Source organism: Brienomyrus brachyistius, chromosome 7 (genome assembly GCF_023856365.1).
Source record: "Brienomyrus brachyistius isolate T26 chromosome 7, BBRACH_0.4, whole genome shotgun sequence".
NCBI lineage: Eukaryota > Metazoa > Chordata > Actinopteri > Osteoglossiformes > Mormyridae > Brienomyrus > Brienomyrus brachyistius.
This window is the reverse complement of record NC_064539.1, coordinates 14,347,591-14,363,243: the sequence shown is the minus strand read 5'-3', so window position 1 is coordinate 14,363,243 and position 15,653 is coordinate 14,347,591. Positions and strand designations below refer to the sequence as shown.

Below are 15,653 nucleotides of genomic sequence, written 5' to 3'. Positions count from 1 at the left end.
TGATAGTGGACTGTTCTATTGCAATGCATAGCTTTCTTAAAAATTAATGGCACGTCATGAAATATCCAGAAAGTTAATCTGATTTAAGCCATCATACCTGGGTGTCTAGGGGATAAAAACTTAGCATTAAAGAAGAGAGCATAGTTTATGTTGTTTTAAATTCATTACTGAGTCACAAGATTCAATAAAGCATCACAATGACAGATACTGAATATAAAGTTTATGGGGAGCTTGCTGATTTAAGGATTAATCATGGTTTTTACCATATTCTGTGCTGTTCTGAAACAAAGAATAATCCATAATGACATTAAAATGTGCAGAAGTATCTTGAGTTGTTTCTGTATTTAATTGAATCATATCCTTTGTGAAACTGGTATTGTTTGTTACATGTCGTGCTTTATCTAAGGGGTCACAATTGTATTTCTTTGTTGTTCATAATCAAAAGATACCATTATTGCTGTCTTTGCTGTTGACTCATCAAAATCAGTAACTGATTATACATCATCCATTCCTTAAAACTACAGCTCAATGTCTCAAGTTTAGGGATTCGCAAAAGGAAAGTGCTAACACAGCATCAACAGCGTGACTTCACGGATGACATCGCTTCATCCATTTGAACTGAAGCAATACATTTCTATGCATCAGATTGCATGTGTTTGGCTTTGTTGTTCTGCAACTCAGCAAACAGCTTCTAACTTAGCTGGTCAGCATGTTTTAAGCATAATTTACTCAACCACCAGTCTATCATTCACTGCTTTTTTGAAGTTATTTACAATCTCACCTGTTATTGGATCAGCAGCTATTGAATGGAGAGATATCAACATCAGTAACGTGATACACAATACAATATAAAAGTATTCTTAAAAACAACAATGAAATAGAATCAAAGAAGCTTCTTAAATCAAAGCTTATTATATAAACTATATTTAATAAGTTATTATTGTATAGAAATATAACAATTTCCTTTTGTCAAGCAAGCCTCAATAATGAGAAGCCACTGATTTCTGCTTGTGAAGGAGGTCATCGGGTGGTCATAAGCATATAAGGCATTTTGTAATTTTTGAACAGGAAATGGATGTTTTCTGCATTTTCTTTAACTTAGACCATATCCTACTCACTGTTTCCCTCTAAAACAAGCTTCCAAATGTTTCGGAATGCATCGTGTTGACTTCCAAGGTTTAGCATATCAGGCAATGGAGTTTACATTTTAATCCAAAGCGACATACATTGTTTTCCAGAGAGTAGGGTTAGGCAGTCCCTGGAACAACTGAGGGTTAAGGGTGTTGTTCAAAGGCTCAGTCACTCTGCCAACCATGAGATCAGAACTGGCAACCGTCTGATCATACGCACAGCATTCTAACCTACTCCAGCCAAACTGAAGCTCTTTTGAAATCACTTTGAATCCATAACAGAGGTGCCATATCACTTCAAGGACTTGAACCCAGGTTGAAGAAGTGTGAAGCAACATTGCATCACCATAACTCCCTGTCATAGAGAACACAAACAACAAAATAATCTGTACTGTTTGTTATGGATTTCTTGCAATATTGGGCCATTCTGTGTAGTCGAGTGCTAGAAGATTCAAGATTTGAAGCTTGATTGTCATGAACAATGTACTAAGTACAATAAAATCCTTCCTTGCATACCCTCCTTCCAGACCACAAAATGAGAAGTTAACAAAAGTACAGTAAAATAAGGAAAGTTTATGTATATTTAAAATTACAGTACATCAATACAGTAAATAAAATTAATGAAGGGTGTATGTTGAAAATGAAGCATAATATCAAGCGTCATAGTGTAATTAAAAGGTGACTGTAGTGGTTGACATTCAGAACAGTAAAGTGACAGTGCAAAAATAACAAAGACATTAACAGCCTTCGTCATGAAATGAATAACTGCTGAGCAGTGCTGTTTTAGTCATAAATGCAAAAAAAAATTGTCACTGTGCCAGTATAGTGCCTGTACAGTTTCTGGACAGCATTGTGGTTTTTAACAAGTGGACTCTCTTTCCAGAAGGGTTACGAGTCAACCTTGCTTTTCCGAATTTTTTCTTTTCCACAGTTGGCAACACCTCAAAAAGGGGTATATGTAGTATAAGAATGAGGGAGGTACCTTTGACTTAGAGATTTTTAATTAAAGCATCCCAGGTACTCTTAGCAGTCAGTGACTTAAATAGCCAGAGTAAGTAATTGAATCATAATGTGGTACCCCAGTTTATCTAGCTATCGCACCATATATACAGTCATCTCAAGTTTAACAAACAAAAATGTGATTGAAAAAAACACAATTAAAAAGAAAAACACAATTTTTTAAACATGAAGTAGGTTAAACAGTACAAAGAATAGGGTTAAAAAAATAATGGCACCCTTAAATAATATCCAGAATGGACATTTAACTTACTTAGCAGATGATATTATCCAAATCACTTTGAGCCCATAACAGGGGGACACTGTGTGGCTCAGTGGACTAAGTCTCTGTGCCTTTGAGTGGAAGGTTGCTGGTTTATGTCCAGTCTTAGTATATATAGACCCTTGCTCCCTGGATGCTGCTATGGGTGGCTGCCCTTTGTGGCTAGCTTGTTCTCATCTATAGAGAGCACATTGGGGGAGGCATGAGAAGAGTTTCCCCACAATGATGAATATCCCTCCATCCATCCATATTCCAAAACGCTTATCCTACTGGGTTGCGGGGGGTCCAGAGTCTATCCCGGAAGCAATGGGCACGAGGCAGGGAACAACCCAGGATGGGGGGGCCAGCCCATCGCAGGGCACATTCACACACCATTCACTCACACATGCACACCTATGGGCAATTTAATAACTCCAATTAGCCTCAGCATGTTTTTGGACTGTGGGGGGAAACCGGAGTACCCGGAGGAAACCCCACGACGATATGGGGAGAACATGCAAACTCCACACACATGTGACCCAGGCGGAGACTCGAACCTGGAACCCAGAGATGTGAGGCAACAGTGCTAACCACTGCACCACCATGCAGCCCCCAATGATGAATATCAATTTTTATTTATGAAATTGTGACAGCCCCCCTGCGGCCCAGTAGGACAAGCGGTTTACAAAATGGATGGATGGATGGAAATTGAGACAGACTTGACTGCCTGTTAAGTGATTGGGGGTTAATGGTCATACTCAAGGACCGATCTGAGCCAGCTACCTTGTGAACGCTGGTCCAATGTCTCAACCTACTGAGTCACACACTATGCTAAAACAGAAGCAGTATCTATTTTTTGGTCTCTGTCTCCAGGTACCTTAGTAGACAGGTAAGGAGGAACAGGAGACAATGGAGTAGACACAAGCCCCTGGAAGGGGGAGATTTATTCCAGGTATACATGTAAATTTGTGTTGTGGCAGCAAAGGGGCTGTGGTCACCAATTCTGGGGGTAGCTGTCAACATACTCTTTGGATGGGCAGAAGGGAAGTCCTTCCTGACCTCAACCCACACATTTCATTTTACATGTATTTATTTAACAGACATGCATTTCAGAAAGACAGTCAGCTAGTCTTTGGAGCAACTGGAGTTAAGTGCCTTGGTCAAGCACCCAATGGTGACATCACTCTGCCAGCCACAGGAGGTGAACCAGTGGCCATCTGATGACAGGCACAGTGTCCTAACCCAGTGAGTCACACACCACTTCCATTTCAGTGCCTGAACTTGCCAAGCATGATTGGAACAATGTTTGGAATTGTGCATTGTAGTCAGATGAGGCCAAAACTGAACTCTTTGACCTTGAACACCATTAGCATACTTGGTGTCAAAAGAAAACTGCATACAATTGAAAGCACCGGATATCAACAGTAAAATGTGGTGGTGGATCATTGTTGAGTGGCTGGTGGTTTAGGGGTTCTAGATAAGATCAATTTCAGCTTTTCTTTAGCCCAAAACCCAACTGCACCAGTAACTGTGAAGCCTATGGTTTGCATAAAAAAATTGTACTCAATACATTTTTTCTATTTTCTATTCTTCCCCTAATACTTGAGTATAACATTTGAATCATAATATATATTTTATGCAATAATTGTTTATTTCATGAAGGCCAAAAATGTGCTAGGACGAATTGGCGTTACCAAAGTGTGCATGTGTTTGAGTGTGCACTATGATGGGTTGGCACCCCACCCTGGGTTGTCTCCCAGCCTCCACCCCCCTGCAACTCTGAATAGGATAAGAGCATGAATGAAATAGGAGCTTGAAAGAAATTTTATTCACCATATTCTTTAGTCCACATATTAGATGAAATAAATCTATTTCCCAGATAAAAATGGAAATGATGTGAAAGTCCATGTGCTCTATTTTTCCAAAGCATCCGCTTTTGCACATCTTTGAAGAACCATGCTTGGGTCTTTGGTCTGGCTAAGCAGCATTCACTTGGAATGCTTCTTGAAGATAGATATGTACTCCTGTACATCATCAGGGGAGCCCAGCACCACAGGAACCCTCTGATGGACGGACTCCGGCTGGATGTCCAGCACATTGCAGGCCCCCGTTGTGGCCATTCCTCCAGCTTGCTCCATGATGAACGCCATGGGGTTGCACTCATAAAGCAACCTCAGCTGAGAAATAAAAATATAGGGCTTTATTTTATCAGTTCATATCAAGGACGGCATTTTCCATCCTAATGTAGGGTTTTTTTCAAGCCTGCCACAATTTCTCTAAGGCAGGGTAGCACTACTTTGATGTCTTCCCAGAAATGCATTGCTTTCTTTACACGGTGCAGGCTGTGTAATGCTTTCTGTTAGCGGCCATGTACAGTCTTAAGCAAAATTTTAAGACCGGGGGAAAAATTACAAGCATTCCCATTCTGTGCTGGTGGTTCATAACCAGGCTGTAAGTAGAGCTTCAAAATGCAAAAAGAAGAAACTGGAGCAAGAGCCAAAAACGAGAGAGAAAGCAATTTACTGAAAACTGCATTTAAACTCAAACATACTGTTAATCAGCTGATCAAAACTTTATGACCATAGCCCCCCAAAAAAAACAAAAACAGAACTAAAAGAGTCAAAAAAAAGGACGCAGAAGTGAGTAGGCCCACCGTTCTTGTTGATCACTTCAAAAAGTCGTTTAGGCATGCTAGTTGGGAGTGTTTCCAGGAGTCTGGTCGGAATGTTGGTCCATGTGGTGAAGAAGGAGGAAGGGTATCCACGGTCTACAACTGATGTCCATTTTTGTAAACTTCCCTTGCCATCCATCCCCAAATGTTCTCAATGGGATTTAGATCAGGGAACATGTAGGATGGTCCAAAAGAGTGATGTAATTCTCCTGGAAGAAGTCCTTCGTCAGGCGGGCATTGTGAGCTGCAGCGTTGTTCTGTTGAAAGACCCAGTCATTACTGCACAGACGAGGGCCCTCAGTCAGGACGGATGCCTGCTGCAACATCTCCACATAGTCTGCCGTCATTTGATGCCCCTTCACAACCTTCAGCGCCATTGTTTCATTGAAGGATCAACATGATGGAGCTTCCTCCACTGTGCCGCGTAGAAAACATCTCCAGTGGGATCTCCTTGTCATGCCAGTAACGTTGGAAACCATCAGGACCGTCCAGGTAAAATTTTTTCTCATCAGAGAATAAAACTTTCTTCCACCTTTCAATGTCCCATGTTTGATGCTCCCTTGCAAAGTCCAAAGGAGCAAGTTTGTGGTGGGGGAGGAGATGTGGTCTACAAAGACATTTTTTATTCTTTAAACCATTCTTTTGCAGATGCTGTCTTATGGTTATTGGGCTGCCGGTAGCATCAGTAAAGGCTTTAACTTGGTTCGAAGATTGGCCTGTGTCTTCATGAACAGCCCGCCCGATACTCCGGCTCAGTGCAGGTGAACTATTTTGGGGTCTACCACTAGACTTTTTGGTCCCATAACCCTCAGGATCTTACTGTGTCCAACCTCAGCAGCAATGATGCGAGAGGCCTTGCTTGTGCAGCTCAACAATCCTGCCACGTTCAAAGACAGAAAGCCTTATCACCTTCACCATTAGGAGGTCATGACAGTGTGAACAACTGACAGAAAATGACATGAAAGCGTATTTTTTGCAGATTCTGCCTTTTAAAGGCTATGGTCACCACATGGAGCAACATTTCCACCAGACTCCTGGAAACACTCGCAACTAGCATGCCTAAATGACTTTTTGAAGTGATCAACAAGAATGGTGGGGCTACTCACTACTGCGTCCTTTTTTTGACACTTTTAGTTCTGTTTTTTTGGGGGCTATGGTCTTATACTTTAGATCAGCTGATGAACAGTATGTTTGAGTTTAAATGCAGTTTTCAATAAATTGCTTACTCTCATTTTTGTCTCTTGCTCCAGTTTCTTCTTTTTGTATTTTGAAGCTCTACTAACAACCTGGTTATGAATCACCAGCACAAAATGCGAATGCTTGTAATATTTCCCCCGGTCTTAAGATTTTGTTTAGGACTGTATATTCCATATAAGGCAGAGCCATTACAGCTGAAATTCTTCTACATGCACACCTCTAGAGGGCACTAAAACACATTATGTTTTAACTCATACCATATATTTATATTACCATCCATCCATCCATTTTCCAAGCCGCTTATCCTACTGGGTCGCGGGGGGGTCTGGAGCCTATCCCAGAAGCAATGGGCACAAGGCAGGGAACAACCCAGAATGGGGGGCCAGCCCATCACAGGGCACACTCACACACCATTCATGCACACAGTCACACCTACAAGCAATTTAGCAACTCCAATTAGCCTCAGCATGTTTTTGGACTGTGGGGGGAAACCAGACTACCCGGAGGAAACCCCACAACGACATGGGGAGAACATGCAAACTCCACACACGTGACCCAGGTGGAGACTCGAACCCGGGTCCCAGAGGCGTAAGGCAACAGTGCTAACCACTGCACCACCATGCCACCCCTTATATTACCAGACTAGAGTAAATATGGTTTAAAATTGTGTACATATTATGTAAGAGATATATAATACACAGTATGTATATGCTTATTTGTTCTTTATCAAGCAGAAGTCTTACCTTTCCCTTGGGGCTCTTGACATTAGCGGGATACAGGAAGATGCCTCCATACACAAGAGTTCGATGTACATCAGCTACCATGGAGCCCACATACCTCCCCCCATAAGGCTCGCTTCCATCCTGACAGAAGTTTGATATTTGTTTTAGTTGTTTGTTCGAACTCAAGGTTGATTATAACTTCAATGCCGCCTTAATCTTTTCATTTAATTTGGTAGCACTTTGAGGGGGCACAGATAATGCAGTAGTACACTCTTACTTAATGCATTAACCACAAACTAAGTGTTAGTTAATGATCCCATGTTCATTCATCAACATTAACAGTCCATATATTTCATGCAGTGACTATATTTTTTCATGATTTGTACATTAGTAGTAACTGAGTTACTAAGTCACTTGCACTTCTTCACGTAAAGTGTTACCCATAGTTTCAGTGGGACAACTTATAAATACATTTTTGATCTTGCCAGAAATACTGAGCAACCATGTTTTATGCTGGCATGAAACACCATAAATATTAGTTGTGACCAGGTGTAATCTTAAGCAAAATAAATAGATATAGTTTTTCAACTGTAATGTTTATGTAATTTTCTGAACGATTACCTCTGGAAATTTCTTCCTTTTCAAGTATTCTGTGACTGCAGGGTCAAAAAATTTGGCATATCCCTCATTAACACTGTAGATCTTGCCCTTCTTCTTTATCCTGACATTTCTGTCCACGAGAATAAACTCCCCTATTGACTGGAAAACACAATAAATTAGTTCCTACCTCATAATCAGACATAATAATAAGTTTTATTTTTATAGCGCCTTTCTCACACTCAATGACGCTTAAGACATGCCCATTAAATACATTTTTAAAAATCCAGTTGTTTAAAACTGAATTTCTCATACATAAAGACATGGTGTTAATACAATGATGTTTAATACAGCAAATTGCTTCTACATAAAATATAGTATTCAAAGAAAGAACACCATCATTCAACATATAATGATTTGATCCATATAACAAAGACATCAATCCAACATGACTCACTGGGTCCAGCATGAAGCAGTTAACCCCCTGCCCAGCTGATAGCACCATCATGGTTGCACTGCCATAAAGGGCGTAGCCTGCAGCCACAATGTTCCTGCCAGGCTGCAGAGCATCCTTCCGATTTGGTTCATCGTCTGTCACCTTGGGGGGGGGGGGGGGGGGGGGGTTGTTAAAGACGGCTTGTTACATATGACAGTAATTGCATCCTTACAGGGCACTATAATATTCTGTTATAATATTCTGGCATTATAATATTATGCAAAGGTCATAGGTTGTCCAAAACAAAGTTAGTTAGGGCTATATTTATGGTGAAGGATACACATAATACAAAAAATATATCATGATTTTAAAAATTAGGTATGGGCCGATCTACATTTTTCCAGTTCCGATCCGTTCCGATATATTATTAATATTTTTAAACTAGTAAATATAACTGAATTAATGTACGTCAAAAACATACAGAAACTGACCTTTCAAGCATGAATTTGACTAATGAAACACAATATTCTACATCAAGCTGGTTCCAAATTTCTTGAATAGCAATTGACAGGTCCACTTTGCAGGATGGAGCCTTGTCATGGATCATTTTTTTAAATTTCCACTATAAATTTTCAATTGAGATTGAGATCTGGACAGGTTGCTGGCTGTGATCAAGTTTATATATAAGCCTTTCCTGAAGAAAAGCTTTACCAGTCATTTCTCTGTTGAAAGATGCATTATATCCTGAAAAAATTACTCAATCTTTACCAAACCTACTGTCTATCCATATAATAAGAAAAGTGTCCAAAACTTTTTAAATAATGATTGCCATCCCTTTGTCCACTGGTGTTCCCCTGTTGCCTTTATCCTATTCGTCCCTTCAACCCATTCCCCTCTCCACATAATACTGTTACGCTGGGAATTGTAACAACAGTACGGCTACAGCTCAGTCCTTGGTGGCAATGGAAAAGCACCATTAGAGACATCAGACTGAATGCAGGAAGAAATCAGGGCAGAGGGAAAAAAACTAATGTGACATAGGGAGAACAAGCAAACTCCACAAACAGAGAGCAGGGGAAGGATTCAATTGTCCACCCTAGTGCTGTAAGACAAGAATGCCACTCACTGAGCATCTGTGATCCCTTCATAGATAATATAACCCCAAGATTTTTTTAATCATAACCATGTGCTCTAGTGATATGCAGAAGAGCATAATAAAAATTCATTGTACATATATACAAGTAAATAAAGTAACAGTTCTTTGAGTCATTCCTGGTGTATCACAAATTATTAAAAGTTGTGTTATTGTTTGCAAAACATTTACAAACAGTATACAGACGCTCCCCAGGTTACGATATTTCGACTTTACAATGGATATTCCAATTCCATTATGCTTTTCACTTTAGTACAATATTCAACAAACTACATGAGATATTCAACATTTTATTGTGAAACAGGCTTTGTGATAATGATTCTACCCAACCAGGGGTGCGGAAATCCAACACCGACTCGTCCGACACGAGTAAATTGACCTTCGGACAAGCGTGTTTTTCTGGTTTCAGTTGTCCGCAGTCATGTGCAATTTTCTGGAGAAAAAAGAATTATATGTGCTGTGCAGGGCACATTTCTACCACTACTTTCAAATTTTAAACATTTGGGTACGTACTTCGTGCAGAAACACGAAGTCAACTTAGGTATGTTCTTCATGTCTCAAATTGGTCTTCAATATTGTTTACAAAATGACGGCTCATTTTTCGAAGGGGAAGCACTCTTACATAAGTATTTTACCCTACTATTTACACGTACGCTTGGAGATGCGGTCACTTTTTTCATACCGACATTATGATGTAATGGATTAAGCGGGAGATGATGGATGGATGGATGGATTATGATGTAATCTGATGAATTTTCATTATAACGATAGCTTTTATAAATTATTGATAAGATTCATTGTTTCTACATAAAAATTAGGTCATTTTATTTACAGTGCAAATGTTTTCATCACATGAAGCTTGTTAGGCAGTTAACTTGTTAGTTTTTTTTGCGAGTTCGCGTAGGTTGTAATATATTGAGGAGTTAAGAAATTTATTGCGTAACAACATCGATTTTGATGAGCTGTCTAAGGATCGTTTTTGATTAGATAATTGCTCATATAAAACAAGTCAGTTTATTAAAAATAAAGAAGAAAACATTCTAACGGTTTCCGAATGTTATTAAAAATCTATAAAAATCTTCACTTAGACGCGATAATTTTTTTCCTGAAACATTGGTAATATTTACTTCTTTGGAAATGTACCATCTTACGGAATTACCGTGCGTAACCCATAATGCACTGTGGTAAGCACGTTTTTCCCGCTATATGTGTGTTGCTGAAACTGAAGCAAGTAGCATCGCGGATGAGAAATGGATCGTTTCTTGATTAAAACTGGCACAACAGGCCCTGAAAAACCTGACAATGACAAAATAAAAGCTGAAAGGGGCCGTGAGTATGATAAAAACCAACTTTTATATAACGTTCTAGAGCAAGGTGGCAAAATACTCCCCCCTGAAAGAACTTTGTTCAGTTTTAAAATGGAAGATAGTTTTGGTATCAATAAAAGAGATCAGAAAAAATAAACTATTTTTCACTTTTGTTGTTTGTTTATGGGCAAGTAAATTTAACTGGCGGACAAGTGGATTTTCTAAGTTTACTTGTCCGTGGACAAGTAGAAAAAAATTAGATTTCCACACCCATGCCAACTGTAGGCTAATGTAAGTGTTCTAAGCACGTTTAAGGTAAGCAAGGCTAGGCTATGATGTTTGTTAGGTTAGATGTACTGTATTAAAATGCATTTTTGCTGCACGATATTTTTGCCTTATGATAGGTTTATCGGAACATGAATTCCCATTGAAACCCGGGGAGTGTCTGTGCTTCTTAAAAAAATAAAAGAATAACCAAACCTTTCTGTAGATGGCAAAAATCGTCCCAATAGATGCAAGGCAGTCTATGTTTGAAGAACCATCCAGAGGATCAAAGCAAACAATGTATTTACCCTGTATTAAAAAAGTAAGTACGTTGTCATGCACAAAAAAATTGCTCTTGCTGCTTAAACACTCTACAGGAAATGAAAACAAACCCACAGACATAATACTTGTAGCTGCAAAGTACACAAAATTCAACAAAAGTGAGAATTTCAACATTCTGTTCTGTTTATAACTATATCACTACTAAGCAGCTGTAAAGAATCTGATTAACACCTACCCTTCTGTCAGGCTCCACAATTATGGCTTCCTCATTCTCCTCGGACACCAGTACACATGAGGTGAAGGAGGACTTGATCATGTTGATCACCAAATCATTGGAGAGGACATCCAGCTTCTTCACTTGATCCCCAGTTACATTGGTACTGCCTGCAATGCCATAGCTGCAGGTGGAGACAATAAGAAGAGTCAGTTGCTCACAGGGTTGGGACATAATACAGACAGTATGGATGACACAGGTAATAATCAGCAGGATAGCATTTTTAAGATATATTCTAAAATTGTTTAATGCAGCAACATAACTGGATATTTATAGCAGTATAATGGCAGCCAAACAGAGCACTTATTTAAAGTCTGACTGACCGGTCCCTGTGTGGCTATTTGCACAATCAATGTTAAAAGCCAAAGTCCATGTTAATTATTATGTTTGGTGAGTCTATTTTATTGTACAACTGTGAAATATTAAGTGCCCAAAGGCCAGAATGGTGGCATGTACCACACAGGGCAAAGTATGTGAATGGGTAATACTTAAATTCAGTCCAGTTTTGCTATAACCCGGTGTGTTGTTAGACCTATTTTAGGGGGGCTTTAGCCCCCCCCCCCCCCCCTCAAATAAATGTGTATGTCTTGGCTTAGGTCATGAATAGTTTGCCACCCCCAGTAAAGACTCGGCCCCCCTATCCATTTACGTGTAGCTACTCCGCTGGATAGAACACAGATTAAAAGCAGGGCAGGACTTACTGAATAACAGTCATACAGTTCATTCAAGTAGGATCTTATACAATAAGACAAACACGTCTGGCATATTTGAGAAACACATTCTTTTCAAGCAAGTAAGACAGGTTATTCAGCAAACTCCAATGCGGAAACTACATTTTGCGGAGTGGACACAAATTCACGAACACAGCTGATTTCCGAAGCTAAAAATCCCCACAAATATTTTCGGAAAATGATACTTACGTTTATTGCACGTTTATTCTGCATTTTATTACCAAAACAACTTGGTTTATTTGAGAGGCCAAGTGCATGCTCTTGGTTAAATATGTGCGTTAGAATTAACGCATGCATGCATCGTTCATATTGAAATATACATCATTCTGAGCAATTTACGTCGTATCTCCTGAAACGTTAATGTACCGACAAATACTTACAGATTAGCAATGCCTGCCTTCCTGACAGCAGTAGAAATAGCTTTAATTGCTGTGCACATGGAGTTGAGGAGGGTTGTTAACTCTCCCGTTCCCTTGGCTTTCCTGCCCTCCTCCAATACGAAACGTGTGAGAGTAACAACATTAGTGTCGAAGGCGCTTCTCTCTGACATCTCGGCGGCCACAGTATTTCTCCTACTCTGCGTGAAACAGAAGTTCGGCCAATTCCGCCTTTACAGTTTTTAACGGAAAACTTGAAAAAAAAGGGGTGTTGCAGGGAGTTGGCCAATCCGAAATGAAATAGCAGTGGCAGCGAGGAGTGGTTCAGTTAAAAAAACATCGTGCTTTGTAGAATCAAAGAGGGCAAAGTTCCGGGGACAAGCGATAGGAAAGCATATTTCGATAAATATATAGATAATAGATTCTATACGAGCTCACTTGTCCAAACGAGCCGCTCTATCGGCATGGATATGTTGGACTATTGTAAAAGTTCATTTCTTCAGCCTAACTTTTTGCCGCATTGCTTTATTGACCTGTTTTTTGAAAAGGATACCTCAAACTAATTTTCTGTCTCCTTGTAGATGGAATATTAATGATATTGATAATGATAAAAATTGAAATAATGTATTGAACAAATAATTTACATTTTGTGGCACAGTACACCTTCTATAAAAGCAGCTTGTTTACAGCTGTTGCCCCATTTCCACCACGTACAGTAACATGTACACTCGCACTTTTATTTTCGTTTTGCTTTGTTATGTCGCCTACTGTAACTCACGCCGAACATTTCGATGACAACGCGACGGTTAGCGTTCAAAGTGTTCTAATAGTCGTACGAAAAGTGTAAACAACCTTCTCTCTATTCTGAGTCGTTTTGAATAAATGTTTGCAATGAAGAAAAAATCTGTTGTAATTGCTATGGTACTCTCGCGCATCTAATATCAGTGACCTCTGAAACCAGAAGATTATTCTGCTTGTTGTCTTCTCTCATCCTTTTCCGCTTACATTTTGGAGAGTAACCATACAGTTGACGTCACATGCTGGGTTGCCAACTTTGGTCAGCTGGCTGGAGTGAGATTTTCAATTTCAGAAAAGTCTGCACGCACATCCACATGCATTTACATGTACGTAGCAGTTTAATTGCCTTGCAGATAGTCTGTAGGGTTTGCACACTACTCCAACGCATTAGATGTAGCTAATTTCAAGAATAATACAGATTTGCTGAAAGATTTCTTGAGCGAGTGTGAGAGTCTGAGAGTGTGAGCGCCAGATGTTAGCAACCTTGGTCACATGTTATGTGAGAAGAAAAACTCAGACATTTGGTGACTGAGCAGAACATACAGACCATCCAACTTTCAAAAACAAAGCATGTCCTGCAGAAATGAAACACTGGTATTACAACCCAAGTTCCACTAGTTCTCATTACAATCTTCTAATGTTGTGTCTTGTATTATCTAGACACTGAACAACATAAAGGAATGTTAAACGCGCACATTTCTATAATACCCACCCCACCTCAGTTTGCATATTAATTACAGATAATTTATTCTTAGACATTTATTTGAAATGATGATGAATAAGTGCACCATATTGATATTCGTTTGTGAGTCAATGCAGAGCACCGTCACTTCACAATTCCAGAGTTTATGGTTCAAATCTGACCTCCACTCAGTGTGTGTGGAGTTTGAATTTTCTCTTCATGCTATGTGAGCTTCCTCTGGGAACTCTGGTTTCCTCCCGCAGTCCAAAGACATGCAGTTAGGCTAGTTGATATCTTGGAGACTAACTAGGAAAGCTGAGTTTCTGCTGAATGAGAAGTTGGTGTGGCCAACAGGTTAGTCAGGTTAGCCAGAGTGGATCCCAATGTGTCAGTGCAGTGATGGGGACACTGTGCTGTAAAAATGGATGAAAAAATGTAAAACCAAGGTTCTGACTCTCTGAGGTCATTAAAGATGCCTGGACAGCCTTTGAAAGAGTAGGGGTGATACCCCAATGCCCTGGATAAAATTGCCCACTGTAGGCCTTTCAAATTTGGCCTCCAAATCATCCCCTATATCTTACTGGTGAATTCTCTCATACCCCTTTACCACCTTAGCTACTGTGTGGTGAGCATACCAGTGCAGAATGGCTGCCGATGCATCATCCAGGTGGGTGTTACACAGTGTTGATGATTTAAGTAGCCCCCCATTTGTTCTGAAAAGCACTTTGGGTGTCTTGAAAAGCACTATATAAATGTGACTTTCGTTCATTCAATCAAAAAATTGAACTCATCATGACCCAGATCAGGATAAGGATTTGGAAGGATGGATGATATTGTTTTGTAATACTCACTGTAATACAATTATCAAAGAGGGTCATCTCCAGCACACTGGAGTTTAATTTGATGCTAATTGTATATACATTTACATTTTACAAGGCAAATAGCACATTACAAAAATACATCTGTCATAGAGTCAAATAGGCATAAGTGCAGCTAGGCTGAGCTTCCAATGAATGACACGATGCAACTGTAAGCAGTTTTGGAGCATGAGCTACCCAACAGCTACATAACAACTACATAATCACTATTAACAGAGTAGAAACCTATTCAAGATAGTCAATAGCCAGTAAGTGCAACAAAGAACATTCAAAGAAGATAACGAAGCATCAGGTTAATAGAGAAATTCATGGAACAGATGGTTCTTGAAGCATTTTTTAAAGATGATGACAGGATGTGCTTCGGCAGCTCATTCCAGCACTGGGGAACCACACAAGAGAATTGTTTGGAGTGACCCTTCTCCTGTGCTGGAGGGAGCTCCAAGTAGCATTAGTTTGCTGCCTGAAGGGGGCAAGATGGGACATAGGTCATGACTGAAAATCAGATGGGCTGCTGCATTTTGAATCATCTGCAGTGGTCTGATAGCACAAGCTGCTAGGCCTGCCAGTAGAGAGCTGCAATAGTCATAATGGTGAGGTAAGGAGTACCTGGACAAGAAGCTGAGCTGCATACTCAGATAGAAAGGTCTGATCTCCTTGATTATCTACAGGGTATATCTGAATGATCGGGAGACCGTTATGCGCTCAGCAAAAGACTCTCATTGTCTCTCATTAGCCCTAGGTTCCTAGCAGACTTTGATTGAGATGGTCAGGATGATCTAAGGTGAACAGTGATTATTAATTGTGTAAGTATGTTACGTGGAAGTACCCATTTGGACCATGCTCTGTTCATACACTGTATGGATGAAAGTATTGGGACACAGCTCTTAATCATTGAA

At 39.8% G+C, this 15,653-nt stretch overlaps 1 protein-coding gene across 2 annotated transcripts; it reads right to left on the bottom strand.

Moving 5' to 3' along the window:
• Window positions 1–1,683: 1,683 nt before the first annotated feature.
• On the bottom strand, window positions 1,684–12,659 carry LOC125746456 (fructose-1,6-bisphosphatase 1-like). Of its 2 annotated transcripts, none has more exons than XM_049020436.1 (7): window positions 12,403–12,659; window positions 11,253–11,415; window positions 10,952–11,044; window positions 8,033–8,173; window positions 7,600–7,737; window positions 7,000–7,119; window positions 1,684–2,586 (listed from the first exon to the last, which is right to left on the bottom strand). In XM_049020436.1, the coding sequence occupies exons 1-7, from the start codon at window positions 12,570–12,572 to the stop codon at window positions 2,572–2,574; spliced, it is 840 nt and encodes a 279-aa protein (XP_048876393.1). In that variant the 5' UTR covers window positions 12,573–12,659; the 3' UTR covers window positions 1,684–2,571. The 2 variants fall into 2 exon arrangements, with proteins under 2 accessions (XP_048876393.1, XP_048876392.1); XM_049020435.1 differs by lacking the exon at window positions 1,684–2,586 and adding an exon at window positions 4,195–4,565 and having other exon boundaries at window positions 12,403–12,658.
• Between the last annotated feature and the right edge of the window lie 2,994 nt (window positions 12,660–15,653).

Excerpts from the sequence above, each read along its gene's own strand:
- LOC125746456 (XM_049020435.1), bottom strand. The coding sequence starts at position 12,572 with ATGTCAGAGAGAAGCGCCTTCGACACTAATGTTGTTACTCTCACACGT. Across the intron at positions 7,120-7,599 it reads AAAGGAAGAAATTTCCAGAG|GATGGAAGCGAGCCTTATGG; the intron begins GTAATCGTTCAG and ends AACTTCTGTCAG. Across the intron at positions 4,566-6,999 it reads TCAAGAGCCCCAAGGGAAAG|CTGAGGTTGCTTTATGAGTG; the intron begins GTAAGACTTCTG and ends TTTATTTCTCAG.